This window comes from Ornithodoros turicata, chromosome 2 (assembly GCF_037126465.1).
Source record: "Ornithodoros turicata isolate Travis chromosome 2, ASM3712646v1, whole genome shotgun sequence".
Classification (NCBI taxonomy): Eukaryota; Metazoa; Arthropoda; class Arachnida; order Ixodida; family Argasidae; genus Ornithodoros; species Ornithodoros turicata.
In genome coordinates, this window is record NC_088202.1 from 53738571 (window position 1) to 53761740 (window position 23170).

A 23170-nucleotide genomic window follows, 5' to 3' on the forward strand; every position below is an offset into this window, starting at 1 on the left:
GAAGTGCAGGACACAGCTTCTTAAAGTTGGCTTGACCGGCGTACTCGCTGCACTGCATTGAAGCAATGCATCCCATCGGTTTTGTTAGAGTATCTGTTGACCCTGAGCTTTAGAAAGAAATGCCCACACATGGGTGTTGTTGTGAGAGGCCCTTCGATGGTGTACAAGTGGAATGGAAGCGCAAGAACGTCACAGTTTTGTTCCTGGAAGACTTATTTCCGCCGTGTTGGCTTCGTGGCAGAATGCATTGGTGTGCTATTTTTCTCGTACTTTGCCAAAACAATGGGTTCTGCAGAAAATGCCCGTGTCAGACATGAAATGTGAAGTTGTCTCTTACGCTTTGCAACTTTGTGCGCAACTGTGGGCCGCTCCAATGTTGTTCCCACGACAAAAGAAGTTGACAATTGCACAGTCTACGAAGAGTTGTGCCACTGTCGAATGATTGACCTTTGGAAGCTCCTCGACTGTCAGTAGGTATCTCTTTTCACATGTGTCCAGCCCAAGTGGTCCGTCGACAACGTCTGTTGTTTCGTCTGTGGATATCCACACTTTCCGTCACTTCAGATTTTCAAATATATGTTTCGTAGGGTAGCCTGATAGCAACGATGCAGGTAACCTTTTCGTATTGTCAACTCGTGAGGGATTTGCCGGCCTGTGTACTTCTCAAGAAATACCTGTAGCTCAGCATTTTCCAGCTTCCAAAAGGGAATATTTGCAGCACAGAATGCCCTACAAAGGTCCATCGCAAAATCAGAACATTTGGACGTAGAAGGTGCACTCTGGTCCATAAGTTGCCGCATGCAACCTGAATTTGTTGACTGACCTCTTGGTGCTTCGCTGTCTTCAAGTGCTGATGAACGAGAAAACGTCTGTCAGCGTTTATAGCTTTCTCACATGCCAGGTACAACAAGACGGATCCATCCGCCTTGAATGTGCCTTTGAACTGACAACTGCCTCAGACGTGAAGCCGTTGCTTTCGGCATTGCCGCACCTTATACACAGGCGGCACACACCAAGAGAAGAGAACTCTTCCGTATTCTGCGCGCGCGCGTCCAACCTTTCTGGAGTGAACCAGAAAGTGTGAATGGGAAAAGGAGACGCGCTGTGGCGTCCGGCCCCTGAGTGGCGTCGTAATGTGGTAATGTCGCCTGCCATTACGCAATCCAGCGTAACAGCTCAGACGCAAGCAGCGAGCCGCAGTTAAAGAAAGAGTTGTGGTGAAGCGTTAGCAGCCCTTGCATCACCTGCAGACTGTTTAAAACCAGAGGCGCTCCAGGTTACTCGCGTAGCTGCGACACATCATGTGTGTTCATAAGCTCTCCTAGAAAAGTAAGTGTGTCAGGGCTCAACCTGGCAAGGCACACCAGAGCAAAAAAATATGCAGTAGAAACACGTAAATATGCACGAAGACACGGAGATATATGCTGTCATATGCACTTTTACGAATTCGGCAAAAATATGCAAATCTGTAAATAACGAAGACATTTTTCTCGTGCTCTCCCGTGCTTGGAAACGTGTGGGAAAACATCAGTGTACTCGCAGACACGCCTACAAAAAGTCCCGGACCCTGCTCATGACGGTTCTGTGTGCGCTGTGTCACTCCTCCTAGTCACAAACACTTGTTGTGGAATGCACCAACTTTGCTTGACCTGCCCCCGTCGCCAACAGCTGATCATGCACCAAACTGACCCGAACTAACCTCTAGTGGTGAATGCATGTTCTATGCACCAACGTGAATAGACCTGCTCTTACTGACTAACACGTGTTGTGTGCACCAACTTTGCTTGACCTGCCCCCGTCGCCAACAGCTGACCATGCACCAAACTGACCCGAACTAACCTCTAGTGGTGAATGCATGTTCTATGCACCAAACGTGAATAGACCTGCTCTTACTCACTAGCACGTGTTGTGTGCACCAACTTTGCTTGACCTGCCCCCGTCGCCAACAGCTGATCATGCACCAAACTGACCCGAACTAACCTCTAGTGGTGAATGCATGTTCTATGCACCAACGTGAATAGACCTGCTCTTACTCACTAACACGTGTTGTGTGCACCAACTTTGCTTGACCTGCCCCCGTCGCCAACAGCTGATCATGCACCAAACTGACCCGAACTAACCTCTAGTGGTGAATGCATATTCTATGCACCAAACGTGGATAGACCTGCTCTTACTCACTAACACGTGTTGTGTGCACCAACTTTGCTTGACCTGCCCCCGTCGCCAACAGCTGACCATGCACCAAACTGACCCGAACTAACCTCTAGTGGTGAATGCATGTTCTATGCACCAAACGTGAATAGACCTGCTCTTACTCACTAACACGTGTTGTGTGCACCAACTTTGCTTGACCTGCCCCCGTCGCCAACAGCTGATCATGCACCAAACTGACCCGAACTAACCTCTAGTGGTGAATGCATGTTCTATGCACCAAACGTGAATAGACCTGCTCTTACTCACTAACACGTGTTGTGTGCACCAACTTTGCTTGACCTGCCCCCGTCGCCAACAGCTGATCATGCACCAAACTGACCCGAACTAACCTCTAGTGGTGAATGCATGTTCTATGCACCAACGTGAATAGACCTGCTCTTACTCACTAACACGTGTTGTGTGCACCAACTTTGCTTGACCTGCCCCTGTCGCCAACAGCTGATCATGCACCAAACTGACCCGAACTAACCTCTAGTGGTGAATGCATGTTCTATGCACCAACGTGAATAGACCTGCTCTTACTCACTAACACGTGTTGTGCGCACCAACTTGACTTGACCTGCCCGCGTCGCCAACAGCTGTTCATGCACCAAACTGACCCGAACTAACCTCTAGTGGTGAATGCATGTTCTATGCACCAAGGTGAACAGACCTGCGCTCACTCACTAACACGTGCTGTGTGCACTAACTTGGCTTGACCTGCCGCTGTCGCCAGCAGCTGTTCATGCACCAAACTGACCCGAACTAACCTCTAGTGGTGAATGCTTGTTCTATGCACCAACGTGACTTGACCAGTTCCTGGTCATCAACACGTGTTGTGCGTACCAGCCTGGCTTGACCTGTCCTGAAAGCTTGTCATGTGCGTCAACCTGGCTTGACCTGTGCTGAACGCGTGTCCTGTACGTTAACCTAGCTTGACCATCCCTCAGTCGGAAACCGGTCAAACCGGCAACATGCTCTATGCACCAATCTGGCGCCATCTAAGATCCAGTGGTGAATGAATATCCTATCCACCTGGCTTGAACTGTATCTAATCACCAGTACCTATTCTCTGCACCAGCCGTGCTTTAGTCATCAACCTCGTTTGACCTGCCCCAAGCCGCCAATTGCTGTTATATCAGTAGGGCTGTGCGAATAGCAAAATTTCAAAACCCAATGGATTACGAATATTTTACACACCCTGCGAATCGAATTCAAATTGTTTATTTTAATTTCGAGTCGCGAATAATCCCCCGGTAAAGCCCAATTTGAATATTTCGAATATCTAGTTTTGGAAAATTTTGCACCCGTAGGGAACTGGTGCTTCAAGTGGGGGAGCCTACAGCTTTTCAGTCACAATAAAATCCCATAAAAAAGAAGCCTATCTACGTCCGATATTGGAAAACACATTACATGGCTGGGTATGGATCCTTTGATTTATTTGTCTCCATTTGTACTTTCTGCGCTATTTACAAACTGCAAATATTTCTTCTCTGTTACCGCATGCAACTCTGGAAGTTGGGAATACATTTAATGGCACCTACAGTGCGCATTGTTCGTATAAGTAGGACCTATAGTGACCAATTATGTAAGCACAGAAAACATTCCAATCACTTGTGGGAGTGTGCTTCGTGTATACTACGGTTGCCACCTGTCCGGATTTCACTCGAACCGTTCGGAAATTCAAGGCTTGCGTTCGGTGTCCGGGTGAAGGTACAACCCGGAAATCAAATGTTCGGAAATTGGCGAATTCAGAGCAAAAACTTGCGACTTTAGTTGTCCGTTTGCGTCATTCTCACGAATGACTTGTGCCGACATGTCCTTGAGCCATCCAAGACAGGGCAAAAAATGGAGTGTGGCGTGACACGCCCAACAGTAACAGCTCTCCATAGCTTCAGATAGTTCATGCACCAGTGGGCACAATGCAAATTAAATAAAAATGCGATGTTTTGCATTCCAGCCGGCCAATCATGAGCCTTCCTGCTTGTCTTGCCTTTCGGCGTGTCCTGGCTGCCATCGACTTCTACTGATTTTCCGCCTGACGCCCAGTTATGCCATTTATTTTTCATGGTTATTTATTTCACTCTAGTCTGAAATAACTAAAGCAACTTTTCGTTAAAACTTTGTTGTTATATACGTATTTATGTTTGGTCAACTTTTGGTCACTCATTGTGTCGGAGAGCTTCACGCGAGTTGAGGGGATTGTATTTTATCACCAGCTGGCGACAATCTTCTTCCCCCCACCGCCCTCTCGGTATTCGGTTTTTGACGACGGAAAGGTGGCAACCCTAGTGTATAACCGTATAGGAACATATTGTGAGCTCAGCTCAAGTTAGCTAATCTTTGCTAACTATTAGCAAATATGTATAATTCTACGGTGTGAGCTCGTCTTTGTACATGTACGCCGATTGAAGCACCCCGCGAATGAACAGTATTTGTACCAGCGGCATGGCGGAGCGGATTAAGGCGTCCCGCACGTTGGTGGTAGCCAAGGTCTTGCTGAAGGCTAGAAGATGATGGGTTCAAACCCTACCACCGGCTGTGCTGTCTGAGGTTTTCTCTGGGTTTTCCGAAGACTCTTCCTAGGAATGTCGGCACAGTTCCCCCTGAAGTCGGCCGAGGACGCATGTTAAGCCCCCGTCCTCCACTCATTCCTGCTGTCCTCTCTCCACCTGTCCACATCTCTACGCCGCTCATAGCCACAGTTGCTTCATGGCGCTAACACTGAATAATAAAAAAGAACAGTGTTTGCTTGCAGACAATGAGTAGAGCCGCTCACTTGACTACGACGTGGCTGACACATGTCAGATGTGAAAGAAATGCTTTACATGCCTTCAACAGCTTTCTGTATCTTTCTTTACAGTGTCTTCCTTGGAGAGCATTGAAGAAGCTTTCTTGGAGAACCCAGGAGAGGGCTGTTCTTCAAGGTAGAGCACAATCCTGGACAGCTCGAGCCATTCGTTCGCGAAATCCGCGATCTTTGACGACGGATAACGGTCGGTAGCAATCATTTTTGCAACTTCAGCGGGTCCAGCGGCCTCTTCACATAGGAATGAGGCTGCGCTTAACAGTTTCGGTCATTTCCAGCGAATTTCTTGGCGCTTGGAAGTAGCTTATTTGATGCCTCCATGTTCCTTACCAACACCGCGATAATGAAGGTAAGGGAAATCGCTCGTCAATGTTGCACACTCAGTACGCTATGCTCCCGCTTTCGGTTTACAAACCACTTCACAAATTCGCACAGCGCCATTGACGACGAGATGGACGCGCCGCGCGAGGATCGGCACGCCGCCGCTATAGCGGTCCGCGCGCCGACGAGAGCGCCGCCTTTCAAAACCGATTATGACGATGACTATCGAGCGGATTACGTTTCGGGCCGGCACAATGCTGACACAAAGCTGATACACTACGTAGTTTCAGAAATATACGAAAAATATTCGAAAACTGCGAACACTAAAAATCGCATGCGAATACCATTCGAATAGCATGAACTATTCGATTCGAATTCCAAGTTTCGATTATTCGCACAGCCCTTTATGTACATCAGTCGAGTTGCTGTTAGTCGGCAAACGAATCTTCTCTTTATTTCGCCTATCCTGTCACTTCATGTTATTTTTTATTTTTTATTTGCGTTTCACGGAGTGACTAGTGAACACGTCAAACACCTTTTTACTCATTAGCGTGCATCCATGCTAGCCGATATGAAAGGAGACTCTCGCCCCACAGTCTGCGCTGAATTTGCACTTTCATTTCGTTAATCGTCGGCGCCGCGACGATGCTTCCATCGAGCAGCTTGATGAGCATAGCCTACGTTAGAGACCTCTGGTTTCCACAAAGTTTTGTCTACGGGAATGGCTCGTTAGCCAACACCATAAGCCGTTCCACTGACTAGATCGAGGAAAAGTGCGAGCCGGGAGAGGGCTACGTAGAAGTCGAAAGCTGTCCTGTGCTGGTTACCGTGTATTCACACGAACGGCATCCTCACGGAAGATTCTACGAGGGGCGTTCAAGTCAAACCGGAACTTTTAATTTTTCGCAAAAGTAAAATGAACTTACAGGCGAGAAATTAGTTCTATTTTTCAACGTAATCTCCAGCTGCACTAATGCACTTGTCTCAGCGTTTCACGAGGGCTTGGATGCCAGAAGCGTAGAAATCATTACCGGCGCGAGCAGCCATGATCGGACCGCATTCTTGACCACGACGTCGCAGCTGAAGTGGCGGCCCCCAAGGAACGCCTTCAGTGGCCCGAAGAGATGGAAATCGCTGAAGGCGAGGTCTGGACTGTAAGGGGGATGTGGCAGCAACTCCCAGCCAAGTTCCTTGTAAGGTGCGTGTCGTGAGATGCGCGGTATGCGGGCGTGCATTGTCCTGTAGGAGGGTGACTCTTTTGGTGATGAGGCCCGGCCGCTTTTGCTTCAGCGCCTTATGCACATCGCTGAGAACCTAGCAGTAATATGCACTATTGATGGTGGTACCACTGGGCAGAAAATCAACATGGACAAAGCCAGCCTTGTCACAGAAAACCGTGGAAAACTTGGATGTTCTCAGGAATTCAGACACTCGGCTCTGAGCCGCACCGTCCGGGATCGTCCTGCACTGATGTACGGCCGTCTCGGAACTGTTTGCACCACTCAGATGCTTTGCTGCGGCTAAGTGTATCGTGGACATACTGAGCCTGGAGTCTTCTGTGGATTTCAGATGACTTTACGCCTTCATTCACGAGAAACTTCATGCTCACCTCGTTGTCGGCTATCTTGTCCAGCCAGTGTCTTCTGCTTTGCACAAACTTTGGACCACCACGTGGTGAACGCGGAGGCCTGTCGCGTGTGAAAATGACGAAAAAGAAGTAGCGCGAGCTATTTGTACACTCAAGAGACAGAAAGTCCCGGTTTGACTTGAACACCCCTCGTAGTTAAAGAAAAAGCGAAAACACTGCTCACAGAGCCGAAGTGCCGTCCCGTGTTATGTATAGCATTCGCACGGTGCGGAATATCGGGAGTGGCGTACTGTACACTTTAGCAGACGTCACTTAGTAGACGGCACCGTCAGCGTCTTTTCCTGTCGTCTGCTACGGAATATGTCGTGGCTCTGTCGCAGGATATCCCCCACGGTTAGCAGCGTACGTGGAGACACGACGCTTACGTGACAGCAGAAAGCTATGACGTTTGCGCACCTTCCGCTGTAGTATTCTGGGGAATGTCGCTGGTGTGAATACGCAGCTAGCCGAATCTTCCATTCTTAGTCCGTTGCAGCCGAAGCGGGACAAGACGCCGTCCAACAGCCACGCTCGTGGGACACCGTAACGTACCAACAATGCTTGGCCAGACCCCAGACACTAACACGTATTCCATATATTCCACGTATTGCATAATGTGTGACCTAACCTTCAGTCGCCAACATGTATTCTATGCAGCAGCTTAGCTTGACCTCTCCGCTATACACACGAACGCGTGAACTATGTTCACGAACCTGAAGAAAAAAAAAACACAGCGGACGACCTTGTATTTTGCCCCATAGCTGGCATGGGATGTACGTATCAACCTTCACACGCTTGAATCCACTTTTTAAAATGAAACAAGGAAGTCGTTAAAATTATCGAAAGCCCATCATATGACCTAACTATAATATGTACCGTCCGTAGAGATGTCGTTCAAGTCAGCACGAAGCCAGTATGTCGTCCTTGGGGTCTTGGACGTGGGATTGAATAAATGCCACGCTTCAATCGTGTTTACTAGGATTAAATAATGGGTGGCGATTGGATTGCGCATGAAACGTGCAAGGTTTGGAACGGTCACATAATCAAGCATAACAAACAATACCCGTAGTAGACGTTTAAAACTCAAAACGTCGCCATACCAATACTGGACAGCTGTTTCGGTCTTTTAGGGCCATAGTCATAGTAGTCATAGTCATAGACTGATATTGCTGTTGTGTGTCAAAAGCTATGGTCTGAGCGTCTTTTTTGACCCAATCTGTGGGTTCTCCTTGCATCGTATTAACCCGTAAAATATTCATTGGTAAACAATGAAAGCGAAGTAGAGACATATGCGACTACTCACCCATAATCCACCGCTGCCACAGTCACAAATACTATAGCAATCTGCTAGATGCCGTTCCAACGCGTCAACTATACTCTACCTGTGACCTTCTTCGTCTTTTCCCAGCTTTCCAAAAAAAATCCTGCATAAACCTCTTCTACCGCTATTTCTACGTCCTAAAGATGCTTCGATTTGTCGCTTAACACCCCCCTCTCTCTCTTTCTTTTTTTTTTCAGAAAATTTGATGTGACCGCATGGAAAGCCACAAGCCGTGTAAATACGTTCCTCATCATCTGTACAGCGCAAACTGAGCACCGGTGCACGCAAGTTGGTAACATCCACGGGTAACGGGCTGTCCTCTCTTTGTAAGTTATAATTTATAAACGGCAAATACGTATTTGTCAAGACATTCGGTGAACAACTAACGAGGCGGCGGTTTCCCACTTCTTGAACTGCAGTCTGTAATGACGCCCTAGATGAACTTCGTTGTCATATTAATTTTACGAACATTATTCGTCTCGGCGCCTCCAACATAGTATGGCACAGTATGGCATAGTATGGCAACATAGTAGTCATCCATCATATCGACACCACCGGGCCGCCCGTTTTCGCTCGGGCTCATGGACTTGGCCCTGAGAATCTCAAGATGGCCCGGGCTGAATTTGAGTACTTGGATAGTCATCGGGGCGGTCAGGCCTTCCTCCAGCAACTGGTCATCTGTTCTTCATATGGTGCCGAAAAAAACGGGTGGCGTCCCTGCGGAGACTATCGTGCCCTCAACCTAGTGACAGTTCCCGATCGTTACCGTCTACCACGCCTGCAGGATTTCACTGTCAACCTCCACGGAGCCACCACCTTTAGCAAAATCGACCTCATGAAGGCATATCACCAGATCCCTGTCGCCTCCGAGGATATCAAGAAAAACGCCATCACGACTTCCCTTGGCCTGTTCGAGTTTCTACGCATGCCCTTTGGACTCAGGAATGCGGCCTAAACCTTCCAACGGTTCGTACAGCTCTGTGACACGAGGCCTGCCATTCGTCTTCGCGTATATTGACGACCTGCTTGTGGCAAGTTCAACACCCGAGGATCACGTCCAACATCTGCAGCTCTTGTTCACCCGTTTGGCCGCCCACGGCACCGTCGCCAATGTTCAGAAATGCGAATTTGTAGTGGATTCGAAGGAGTTCCTCGGCCACAGAGTCACCAAGTATGGCATTGCTCCGCTCGCCAGCAAAGTTGAGGCAATCACCAACATTCCGCAGCCTGAATCTATCCGGCAGCGCCGCCGTTTCCTGGGGCTAGCCAATTTCTGTCGGCGTTTTGTCCCTCACTGTACCACCACCCTCTGTCCGCTTGAAGCCTTGCTCAGCAAGACCTGTCGTCCCCCGAACACCTTGGCTGGGACCAGGGAAGCCCAATCTGCCATCGACAAGATTAAGGCTTACATCTCGAGCGCCGCTCTGCTGTTCCATCCGAAGCATGATGCGCCTACCACCCTGATGGTCGATGCTTCGAACACCGCCGTTAGTGTCGTGCTTCAGCAGCAGTTCGGCAACGTCTGGCGTCCAATTGCCTCTTTCTCGAAGAGCCTCAAGCCGACCAAGCAGCGCTACAGCACCTTCGGCCGGGAGCTTCTCGCCGCCTACCTTGCTGTCCGGCATTTCCGGGATTTACTTGAAGGTCGCAAGTTTACAATCTTGACGGACCATAAGCCGCTGACTTACGCCTTTCGATCTGCCAGCAGCCGGTATTCCCCCAGAGAGATAGGCACCTTTTGCCTTCCTGATCGAATTCTGCGCGCACATACAACATGTCAAGGGCTCGAAGGACTGCCCTGCCGACGCCTTAAGCCGCGTCTCGTCATTGTCGCCGGCACGAACACCGTGTCCCCTGAGGCCCCTGCCTCAGCCCAGGCCCTTGACGAGGACTTCAAGATGTTCCGCGCGCATCAGACCACCTCGCTCCGGTTTGAAGATTTTCTCATTGCTGGCTCCGCCCTGACGCTCGTCATCAAACATAGCCTCCCCCATGTCCGTCGCGTATCTTACCTGAATACGAAGACGAGCAGCGACCGAATAACTTGCTTCCGATTTTATAACCTCTTTGAAGCTATAAGCTATCATAAACCCCCACGTTCGAGCGGGTGTTCGCAGAGTTCTACACAGGGAGAGAGCAGTTCTTGGTGCTCTGAAGTTCGGAAGACGCTGGCTAACTTCGTCTGTGCTCTTCGAAGAACCGCATGGATGGTACGTTGTCCACTACTACACATTACTTTCTTTCGTGCCGTTACCCTTATGAAAATAGGCTACGAACATTTTATACAAGTGTATAAAATTCTACTATATACACTGTATACATTTTGCGTATACAATTGAAACACCTTTTTTGGACATCTCTATATCCAGTGTATAGAGCTTTTGTTATACAAGGGGTAGAGAAAACATTGTATACAGAAGGCTTTTCACGATAAGTTTATTATGTGTATACACAATATACTTAAAGTACAAAGCACAGTAGTTCTGTACACACTCTTGCCCGCCATGTCTTACAATCGTTGGAGGAATGTCCGGACGCTTTGCTTGATTTTCGAGAACTCTGTACCGGGGCACGCTGCACGGCACTAATCTGTAATCGAAATGGTAATATATGTCTATGCAAAACACAATAGTGAAATTAGTGCTTACCAAAAATTGCTCGTATGTGGATCGGGTCTACCTTTTCTTTTGGAGGCGCATCTTCATGTGCGTTGCTTGGGTTTCCAGTGATGGGCTTGCCCACAAACTCCTCTTCAGTGACAAATCAAGCACAAGAAACCTCGACCTAATCCTGTCCGGTTGCCCCCACTCATCGTCTTTGGGCGGTCGTCTTGTAGTTTGTGAACCGGGTGCACATCCCACATCTGCACCCCACACCATTTGACAAAGATATAAACCGATCACCGCTCAGACAGCTCTGACAGCTCAACCGCTGAAACTTCGAATCGTCTCAGTTCAAACGCGGCGTCCTTTTCGCTAACACACGTGACTCACACTGGCCTGGCCCATCCACTGGGCCCAACCACTGGGCCCAACCACCGGGGCGAAAGTGAAAAGGCGAAAGAGACGTCCGACTCGCTACTCGCTACTACGTCGTGCAGCTAGAAAGCATGACCTAATAACTAATGAAATTCAAAGACAAGATAGGACTTTTGATAATGATTTTCGAAATTTAAAACACTCACAGTAACTCCCAATTACATAACAGAATCTGATGCCTAGCGTGGCGTCCGCCGCCGTCACGCCTCTTTTTCTTTCTTTTCTTTCTTTTTTTTTTTTTTGGGGGGGGGGGGGTTAATGTGACAACTTTGCAAATAGCACCTTGCTGGAGAAGCTCGATGGAACGGTCATGGGGGGGGGGGGGGGGGTATTGATATTGCAGATTGTGATTCCAATGCAATGAATTGCGTTATATTGTTCGGACCGTACACTTCCCTGAATATGCCAGAATGTTATGCTCGTTGTCGCAGAGTGCTCACATTCCTCACAATGAGGTCGCAAATGTGGACACAACCAACTGGAATGACATCGTATGCAAATGTATTGCTGTTAACTTCGAAGAAAACATGTTTGCATGCCCAGTCTGTAGGCATCGTTTATGGAACAGCTGATTGGAGCAACAAGAATATATGCGCTGCCTATTGAGCGCTGCAATACCGCAGTGTCATCGCCTTTTTTAATATACCAGGAGGTAAAACTGTTCTCCAATTGTATTACTTTCAACATGCAAGTGGCATATTTGTACAATGTTTCGAATAAAATTCTGGATTAGAAATGCTGAGGAAGACTTTTGTATACCATGTGTATACGTTTAATCTTTACAATAACTACGTATATCAATCTCGTATTCCACGTGTGTAAACACGTTTTATATCCTTCATATACAATTATTCTTTACGGTGTCTATCTCACTTATGTATTCTGCTTGCCTAAAGGCCTTTCTATACGGTTAGTATACATTTCTTTTATACCATCTCTATGTCAATTTTGTATTCACCCTGCATGATGACTTTTGTATAAAAATTGTATTCGCTTTTGGCTATAGACATAGAGCTGACATACAATTATATTGAAGTCTATAGGTACTATATACCTGGTCTATAGGCCATTTTCATAAGGGATCCCGTACGCAACCCTCCGCAGTCTTGGCCTGTTGCATGGCGACGACAAGCACAGCAATCCTTTACGTGACGTGATTTCACAGGCAGGAGTTGGTACTGCACTAGTTCTAGTTTTAGTCCTAGTTTGTTCAGATAGTTATATGGGAGCCAGTCCTTGTGACTGGACTTCCGCCTCGATGCCAATATATACACAAAATAGATGATCTCACTGTGTGGAAGCAATGGATCACTAAATCATTAGAAGACCTATATGTACGACATCGTGGCATTGCCTGGCATCTCTTCTGTTCTGTTGGACTTGAGGATTTATTACGCGGCAAATGTTGAAATAATACCCCATAAGGCCGTAACATTCAAAGTTTTGTGCAAATGGACTCCTTGAAGGTGAGAAGTTTGCTGCAGATGAGGTTTGTTAAACTTCGAAGCATCCTCGCAGACAGCCATAATCGAAACAGGAGGGGATTACGTGACCGGGCAACTTGGTGGACGTGGCATTGCCAGGAGCGACCGCTCGAGGAGTCCCGCGGCCCTCCGTGTTTATAGCCCTCTCCTTAGTTTCATACCTTCATGACTCTATGGAATCCGCGACAAAGAACTCGTGGACTCCAGCTTCCACCTTACCTTGGTTATGGAACAACCTGCAATGAAGGAAGTGAGCCATGGACCGGAAAGGGTGGTAATGAGGGGACGCGAGCTCTGGGCTATATGCTGGGTGACGCATTACTTTGATATATTCCAGCTCTTGCACCGTTTCCTATAGGGTCGACCATGCCACATGTGGGGAAGTATTCTCCTACGGGAGCACGTTCTTCGATTGACTGGAGGAGCGTACTTTCGTGAAGAAGCCGCGTGCATTCGCTTCATTTGGGCTGGGCGGTGATGTGATGGCCATTTGGGACAAACTGGAGCACCTGTCAAGGTATCGCCACGCGCAGACTATCACTTTCTGTCTAACCTTTCCTGTTGAACAACAACCTGTGGTATAGAAGACCTGGGTCGAGCGAAATTTTATATTTTTTTCATGACACGTAACGATATAATGAAGCGTCGTCTGCGAAGCAAACACATGCTGTTGCCGAAACAAAAGAAATAAAAGAAGGTCTGTTTTGTTCCCATTGGATCTGACTGAAACTAGGCTGACACATCTAACGTGTAAATGTACTCCAATTACCGCATCTGTACGACAGCTGTCGGGTATAGGAAAATACAACCTAAAACACGTCTATGTGTTTTAGGTTGTAGGAAGCATGCTTCTTTTTCTGTTTTAAAGAAAGGTTCGTCGCAGAAACATTTTACGCTTTGCATTGCACTTTGGATTGTTCTATTCAGTCTTCGACAGGATACGTACCGTTCATTCACTAATTAAACCTATTCACATAGCTGATGATCGACAGAAATACCGTAAGACGATTTTTCTATTCTTTAGACTCTTTTCCCCCTTTGTAATATTTCTGTGTAGCGTGCAGTCATAGGTCTGTCTTTTCGCATGCATAACGGTAGCTTCACTGCACTCTCAATGACAACATGACATCACCATCGATCCACTCTCTGCTTTACTCCGTTTACCCCGCGTTGTCCCTTACTCTCCCCTGCCGAATGCCGCGTTCCTTTACCACTGTCTTCCATTCGCATTTGACTTAATGTGGCTTTTACATCGGCTTTCAAACATCTCCTCCGTATCGGCGCATCCAGCCTCTGTTCCGCGTGTTGTGTGCGCAGTACGATTGCGAGCGCGCCCTCATAGAAACTGCTCTGAAACGAGTCGATCACACCGCCTCGGACACACTTTGGGAAGCATAAAACACAGCGGTTGCTAATATGGTGGATGCTTCTTTTTTCTTTTTGGCCGTGATGAAACTTCTTCGGCCGAAATGAGACTACCTTCGGCCGTAATGAGATTTGGCCGTAACGACAGACTTGGGGATTAAAGGATTTTCGGCCGTAATGAGACTTTGGCCGTAATGAGACTTCGGCCGTAATGAGATGTTACCATTGAGAGACTGCAGGTCCACGACAGTCGGCGATGCAATGGGGAAGAACAAAGGTGAAACATAGTATATATGGTAGCAGGCCGCAAGGTTGCAAGAACAGGTGTGGGGAAAAAAAAAGACGTATATATTCTCCCACTTTATTGTCTGACCTCGTATTAATATTCCCCCTCATCCCTTTTCATCACGAGTCCCCCACATCCTCTCCTGTTGTGCAAATCAAGAATAGCTATGTGAAAACCAGCGCTTTGTCCCCCTTTTACAGAAAGGCGACACGCGTTCTCCGATACGACAGTGTGACGCAAGGAGGACGCACGCGGTGCGAAGAGAAAACCAAATGGGGAGATTATACAACATTAGCGTGCAACGTGATTAAGGTTCATTTTAAAATCAATAGAAGCCCAGTGCAATTAGTACGGAAGAGAAAAACGAAGGGCACACGCCCAGCTAGTAGCCAGTCAGAGCGTCAGCTGCCGGTCAATACCCATGCGTTGGAGTGACGTGAATTTAGTTCTGCCTAAATAGGGCGCGCGACGATTAAAAGGGAACGTGCACGAATTCGGGAAACTCTTCGTGGAATGGACAAGGTTGACATCATATGCGTGTCGTGTGCTTGGCCGCATTACGTCACGACAGGGTCGCACCTACGTCATCGATTTCTCGCTAATGAGAGAGAAAAAAGAAAAAAGTGAGACCCATAAAACGATGCAAAAGGGTCAGATGGTTAGCGCAGACGTTCTTTGCGTGACCAGCAGACGGATCTCGTTTGCCTTTTTCCTCCCTCTTTCGTAGATGAGACGTTGCAACTGCACTGACAACGGGCTTCGCTTAAAGATTGCTTTACACACAATAAAGAGCAGCTTCACAATCTCATTGTGGTGAGTGGCGTGTCGTTCAAGCATATTTTCAGTGTCGCATTCTTAGGCACTTTGAAATTTGTCTGAGATATTTTTGCGAGAAATTCTGGATACTTTTTCTTGTTCTGCGAATGTTTTTCTATGAGTACTGTATCTTTTTTTTAGTTCTCTGGGTCTGATGTAGAGGATGTGTTGAATACGTCCGTATTAATGCATCGTGCCAACAAACTGCTTTTCGTTCTCACTTGAAAGGAACTGATTGTACTGGTAGATGCCCAGGAAAGCAAACAGAAAGTGCAAAGCACAGCGACAGGAGTACGTATGCTGTGCAATGTTCTTGTTGGGGTTGCATACTGTCGTGAGCAGGACTACGTCGGTACGACCTACAAAGATCCTGATGGTGCATCTTCTGGAGCATAATCTAATATATGGCATTATATGATCTACTAGTGCGTCATCGCTTCAGAAGGACCCTTGGAAACATTCGCAATACTATTGTGGATGACATAGAGGAGGACGACCATGAGGCTGTATACGCACGCTGCTGATTTGAAGTCTGACTCTATGGTACGAAGAAGGACGTTGAAACCATGACATTTTTTCTACGGCCTCTTTGGAATTGTGGAAAGTTACGCTGAGGTAATTTTTTGTTAATACCGGACTCAATGAATCGATTGTTAACGTATCTATATCTACCAACCATGGTACGGTAACGGAAACTGCATATTCTGAAACTGGAGCTGGTAACGGTTAACAGAAACGCGTACCACGTTACCCCTATACTGGAAACAGAAATGGTAATGACCGGCTGGTATTCGATTCCGGTAATGGCTATGACATGTTATATACGGTAAAATGGGTGCGTTTTTCTCCCTTTTTTAGCCCGAAGTCTCTCTTCTCTGTAATGGATGCCTTGAATACCACAGACATCCTGGGAGGCACAGCATGGGATATTCGACAGAATGCATCCGTCGCTCGCTCGTTCCAGTCCGCGTAACGAATGATGCAAACATATTCAAAGGAGTGTCTACGCAACAGACTCCACAACAATACTGACAAGTGTCCGCCTGTGGATGCGAGGTCTGGTTACGCCCATCTAGAGCTGCTGGGCTCGGAACTTCAGCAACAGCGACATGGCCGAGGGAGGTAAAAGCGTCCACTTGTGGGTGGTAGCTCCGTGGTCGTGCTGAAGAATGGGAGGTGGTGGGTTCGAATCCCACCACCGACTGCGCTGCATGAGGTTTTCCCTGGGTTTTCCGGCAGACCTTCAAGACGGATGTCGGCAGCAGTTCCCCTGAAGTCGGTCCAGGACGCACACTAACCCGCACCCCTGTGGCCCACTCCATTGTTTGTCTACGTCTGTACGCCGTTCATAGCCACAGTTGCTTCGCAGCGCTGGCGCGGAATTTCAAAAGAACAAACTAGAGATGGGACGAATCCAGAATTTCCCGAATCCGAATCCGAATCCAAGAAAGGTTTTGCGAATCCACGAATCTTTGGAATCCCTTATTTAAAAAAAATGTTTGAAAAGCCAGGGGGGTAAAACTCTTTCAGTAACTAACTAACTAAACTAACTAAAAACACTAGTTCACTTTCAGGAGGAAACATACCCATATACTTCTTAAACGTAATTTCACACGTGGTTCATCGACTACAGGAAATACATAAATTCTCGAGTCTGGATTATTTCCATAAAACTAAGAAACAATCAAAAGCAAAGCCACGTTGCTTTTAAACTTGTAATGTACGAGCTTTATGCCCAGGGGCCCGTCGGCCAATCGCGCTTTCGGTGGACTCCGAAGGCGCCAATTTTAAAAAGAAACAAACAAACGTGGCTGGTGAATTCGAAAGTTTCGATTCGCCGTTTTGGGCACTGTGATTCGGATTCCCGAATCTCGAATCCCTGCCTATAGTATTCGCGGATTCGGTTGGCCCATCCCTAGAAAAAAGAAAGCAACAGAATTTCAGCAGGTAGCTCTGTACAAGATGAAGACATGTATCTTCAGAATATTTAAATTCCCGTGGGATTGATTGATTTCTGGTTGATATAGGAACACGGAGGGGATTTTTCGAGGAAGGGGCAAGGGAGAGGGGGGTTACTAACTTACTATACAAGGAAGCCTAGATGATAACTGAGGCTGCGAACGCGTGTGTCAGCGAACCTTCGGTGGAAGTTTTAGATAGTATCAAGGAGTTTCTGGAATAAACAATAACAAGATTTTTGGGCTAGAGGGGGCGCAACGTCTGAGACATCTGTCAACAATGGGAATGTTAATGTATAAATAATAATAATAATTCGAGGCTTTACGTCGGAAACACAACTGTGATCACGAGCGACTTCACAGTGGTCGGGTCTGTCGATTAATTTTGCCCATTTGAGGGCTCTTTAACGTGTGTCAAAATCTCGACACACGGCACACCACATTTAACGTTCCTCGCGGAAGACGGCGTGTCCGCGCAGCTTGCACCCTTCCACCAAGATGTCACCGTCCTCGGCCGGGTTTGAACCCGCGCTCTTGGGATCAGCAGGCGGATACGCTACCGACTAAGCCACCGAGGGCGGCAAATGAATAAATACAGGCAGAATAAAGAATGTTCCACCTTGGTTTAGTTCAGTGCCTGTGTTGCGCCTTTTATTGTCGACTCTTTAACTGTCTATACCCAGCCCAGAACTGGGAGGTTTTAAGTTTTCTTCGTTTGGAATTTTTTTACTTATTCCCTTATTGCATTCAGAGGTTCAGTTACCTTGAGGCAACAAAAATGATTCAGGAATGGAAACAATCTGACATTTTGTCTATACCTATTGCATACCTAAAAGCCGCGTTCTGGTTCCTTCCTTTCCATTCACATTAAATAAACAGTAGAGCTGCATTACTTACTTAGAAGATTTATCAGAACCCAGAAATCATTACTCATTATCATTACTCAGAAAATATATCTATTCGGTAGACTGAGCACTCATTACCCTTACGTCTCAATTTTTGTCCCAATTGCGCTCGTAGTTTTTTTAGAAAATTAAAATAGAAAATTACGGGCAATACTGTGTCGAAGTCTGCGCATTGCTGGTCAAGTACGGCCGTAAAACTACATTGCATGCGCATAACACTGCGTTTAAAACATAAGAAGTCGGCTACGTAGTACATGATCAGCAATCCAGTCGGGAACATAGATCACTGTTGCTTGGCAAATCTGGGATTATTTTCCATCAGACGTCGTCCCGAGCCGTTGTAGCGTAGGGTGCGTGAATACTAGCTCCCTCTGCTTATGCAGAGGGAGCTAATGTTGATGGACCCTATTTTACTACATAATGTAAAGGCCTGAGTCTGGGCACACAGAGAGACGATACGAACATACGACTCAGGCTGCGTTCCAATACCCCGGTTAGTCGACTGCCTAGTGGTCTAACCGGAAGTGCCGCCATGTTAAGTCTCGTTCCAAATCTCGCCAAGTCCGCTATTCAGTCGGCTACCGCCTAGTGCGCATCGATGCAGTCTAGTTATTGTAGAAGTGTGTTTTTTTGTTTGTTTTTTCGCGCGGAATTATTTTTTGCGTTTTTCGCGCACACCTCCAAAATCGCGAATTTAAGTTTCCGCGAATAACTCTGGCCATATGAGGGCGAAAATCGTTCGGCGTTCGACGCTATACCGCGACTACCTGATACTTTCTACTTCATGTAGCATAGGCAGTTTAAGCAAGCGCAGAAGATTGTTTTATCCCATCAGGCAAGATGAAAAGAAATGAAAATTCATCATGCTTTTGTTACTTCTATAAACGCTTTGCACTATACATGCAATATACCACTATACCACGAAGCCAGAACATGCCTTTCCCCGCATTCTCAAAACCAGCTTGAATGATGGTACCGCATCTCAACCGAACTGGTCAGTGCCCCGAGAGATAATTAATAAGAACTGCTAAAATAAACTGGCTAACTTGCACACGGCCAGTAGTATGGCCTCCTACAGGGTCCCTAAAGGCCATTTGACAGGACCTTTCCTCCTATCTCTGTGGGGAGAAGAAAGGAATAGACCTAGAATGCCGCAATCCACGTGAACAACGGATGTCTTAGTACGTGCCGAAATATGCTCGAGTATTGACGGCGGCACGATATGCAAGAGCAAAGCACTCCTGGAAACCTGTGTCGCGAATTTAAGTTCTCGCGAATCAATCCTCAAAGCAGCTCTGCTCAAAAACGCGAAAATATTTTCCATGCGGAAAACAACACTTCTACAGTATACGTCTGACCATCTGATAGCCGGGATGGAGACGCGCGTTGACGGTACCAGCGTGCCCGCTGTTTCTGCTGGCTTTAAATGTAAAATTGCACATAGTGATATGTTTTTTAAAACTGCGTAGAGAATTGCAACACATGTTTAGTTGTGAATTTGACAGTTTATGCACGACGTCCTACAAACTTAGCGCATTAGAGTCCTGCTGCGCTTGCGCCGTACGCATTTCAGGTTCAGGTTCAGGTTCAGGTACGCCTAGACCCTTTAGCATCAGGGCGGGCTCCACAAGTGGTGCCTCAGGCGAGAGAAACAAATATAGAAAATAATATATACAATAGGTTCCGCGGGGAACCGACAGGAGATTATGAAATATTCGTCTGTGTAGGGGTGTAGGGCTTGGTGTGCGTGAGCAACGAGATGGCGCCACAGGCGCCTCGGCTAGTTAAGCCTGTTCCAATAGTGACAAGCAATCTCAGCAAAGGGTCTACTCAGCTGCCTAGTCAGGCGGCTTCGCGGGCGCGAGGTATTGGAACGCAGCCTCAAACTCCAGCCCAGACTCAGGCTCTTACATTATGGAGTTCATCCACCAGCTGGCCTGCATATACGCCATCTTGTCACCCTATTTTACCGCAATTTTACTGGTACATTAAAAAAAATGCGTTCCTTGTAACATGTATAACTTGTTGTCCTGGGTTTACGAGGAAGAAGCTGTGAGACTACACCGGCAACATAACCTGTTTGTCTACCGCTTTACGGTGCCTTTAAAGTTTGGCTAGATTGCGGGTCTCATAATTCTTTACGTCACAGCTTTTGCTAGTGCATCCAGATTGGGACCACCAAAGCCCGCAAAGTTTTTTTTTTTTTTTTCTTAAATGAATTGTGTTTGCTTACTTACACTAAAAAATTGGCATAGCAAACTCGGCAAAGTGCACATATGCTACTATAATTTGCTTGGGCACACATACGTTCTGGATCAGCATGGCGTAGATTATCGAAACTGACAGAAAAATCAATTTTGAATGCTTACAGAAACGTTCCGAAACAAAGAGCACAAAACAATGATCACGAGACGTGAACTGATTCAATTTACCGTCATCATTGGTTCGCTTGTGGCCTTCTCATTTTGGAGGTGATCCGCTTCAACAAAATTGTGCGCTGCTTCTTGAGGGGAAGGTTGAAGTCAATACTAGCGACTCCAGTTATGCAACAATGACCATTTTTCCAATACTGTAAACGTATTTATATTCGCCGTGTATTAATTTTTGCGACCGCTAAAAGTCGCAAAAAATTGTACTCTCGAACACAGCTTTGACGTTTATCCCTTTAACTGGCGCAAATAGAACGCTTGGTCAAATAATTTTTTTAATGTATTTATGAAGCTTCAACAAGTCATAAAAGTGTAAAAATGCAAGCGCCAGGTCGCTACAACACTCCGATTAGAAATGTCCACAAATTTGTGGAAATTGTGAAAATTTATACAAATGGGATGTCAGTGAGCTCAACTGGTCCGAAGTACGCTGATAGACTGGTAATCAATGCCACCAACCCTTAGAAACAGCTAATAACAACATGAAGCTTCCACCGAAGCGATGTAATTCTCACTCTCTGTATTACCCCTGAACTGGCACCTCGGCAATTTTGTAGAGTTCGGAAATGCGTGTTAGCAGAGAGCCCAATAAAACAAGAGAGATGTTTTTTTTTTTTTGTACGTTATACAAGGGCCATATTATTACCAAAAAACGTTTGGATGCATTGCCTGATCTCTGTCGGCGGAAATGTACTGCACAAAGACGCTCGTTCTCCAAAGCGCCGCAACTTTTGGCGCGCGATCGTCGTCTTCCCTTTTAGATGCTACCCGTGACACCTATCGTCAGGATACTTAGTCAAACAACAGAACTATTACCTCCTAAAAGGTGTAACTGCTCCACCCTTCTTTCTAAGAGTGCGTGTTCGGTGCGCCTTAGTAGGTAATCCATCTCTAAACAGAATGTATCTCACGGTGTTAACTTTCGGCAGGCAAATAGAGCGGGCACACTCGTATCGTGTGATTGATCTGTCTGGTTTGTCAACGTTGCAATCTTCCAGTCTTCATATATAGAGTCTTCATAGAGAAAAAAAAAATGTAAAAAGAAGAAGAAAGAAGAAAAGAAAAAAAAAGTAACTCTATGTCACCGCATACACTACTAGGCCACACTGGAATTCAATACCACAGGATCATTTCCGTTTCTGTCCCCGTTATGAGCACCAATTTCGCTGATAGCGAGTTTTAGTAGATGGTATCACTACAACGTTCCCGAGAACATGACAAGCACCTTATTCCTTCCAAGTGGCCATTGCTGATGTTTGATTTGGCAGCTTCCTTTATCGTACCGCGTCTTCGTGGAGTTCTTCCTATCCAAAGGCGGGTCTAGATTTTTTTTTTTTTTTTCAGGGGCGTGCTCTGCCTTGGACAACATCCTACTGCACTGCCTAAGGTCAATTGAAACTCTATGTAACGACAGAAATTGAGGGCATCCATTCCCTAGATCCGTCTATGTGCCGATCTACTAAAGCTTCCTAATATACTCTACCGTTTCTGTTTCCGTTAGCATTACTGTTACCGCTCCCTGCATTGCTAACATTGGCAGCCTGTGCGTCTGTGGGGAACTGGAACAAAACCCGAATCGGAAGACTTGTACGGATAATCAACACACAGCCCCAAGAACACACACGGTCCTCAGGATGTCCCGACAGTGTCATCGTCCTTCGAGGTTATCCCCAGAACGTCCTGAGGATGACACACTCGGACTGTCCGTGAAGAGTCATTCAGGTACGTCCTGTGCCCGTCCCTGTGGGTAGCCTGCGGGACGAGAAATATTACTTTGTTTAGTTTACCTGCTCAGACTCCCTAAACACATTTGTTTAGTTTTTTTGCTGATCTTGGGACCTGATTCACTTTTTTTCTGAAATAAAGGGTGGTCCACCGTAAAATTCTCTGCCTCCAAAAAGGATGACTGTCTATGATACATGTACCTGGAGCATTTCTCGTGGAAAGGAGAGAAACGCGCGATTCTGTCGCACTGCTTTTGACTTTCAAAGTTTCTACCTGAATGTCTGAAACCAAAGGAATAAGAAGCATAGACTTTGCATTGATGCAGACCTAATACTTCAATCAATTCCTCACTTTGAGTATTTTTCTTTGCGTAATCGAAAGAAACATGGACAGCTCACCCTTCGTTTTGTGTCCCAGGCGACCAGGACTCTGGAATTTACGGAGGGTCGTTATAAGCAATAAATGGTATCCGTTGTGGCTTCCGAAGAGAATTCTAGTACCTTTCGGAATGAGTTTCTCGGAATTTTTTTTTACAATATTTTTTCTGAGTCTTCCATATTTCTCTGCTTTGTTTTTAAACCGCTGCCCTCGTTGTCCGTTATGGATTGTACTAGAAACGAACGGCGAGATTTTATTGCGGAAGTTAATCGAGATATATTGGAAAACCGAAGTTATCAGGACTGCGTGTTGTTTCGTATCATTTATATAAAAGGAAACCCGAAGCTGTCTTTGTGATACTTGTGAACACTCCCTCTGTGAAACGCTTCGGATTCAATAAAAAAGAAACACTATTCAGGGTTATAATTAGTACTTAGTACAAATAACAATAGGTGGGTGCAGGTGAAGTCGTTCTCAGAAGGTCCTGCGAGTGTTCCAGGTTGACACCCTGAGGA

The 23170-nt window shown here is 46.6% G+C and overlaps 1 protein-coding gene across 3 annotated transcripts in view; it reads right to left on the reverse strand.

Moving 5' to 3' along the window:
* LOC135383492 (uncharacterized) overlaps positions 1–8365 on the reverse strand; it is a 63516-nt gene extending 55151 nt beyond the window's left edge. For all 3 annotated transcript variants that reach the window (XM_064612919.1, XM_064612920.1, XM_064612918.1), the window contains exon 1: positions 8254–8365. In XM_064612919.1, the coding sequence (XP_064468989.1) occupies positions 8254–8257 (4 nt within the window). In that variant the 5' untranslated portion in view covers positions 8258–8365. The remainder of the gene's footprint in view (positions 1–8253) is intronic.
* Between the last annotated feature and the right edge of the window lie 14805 nt (positions 8366–23170).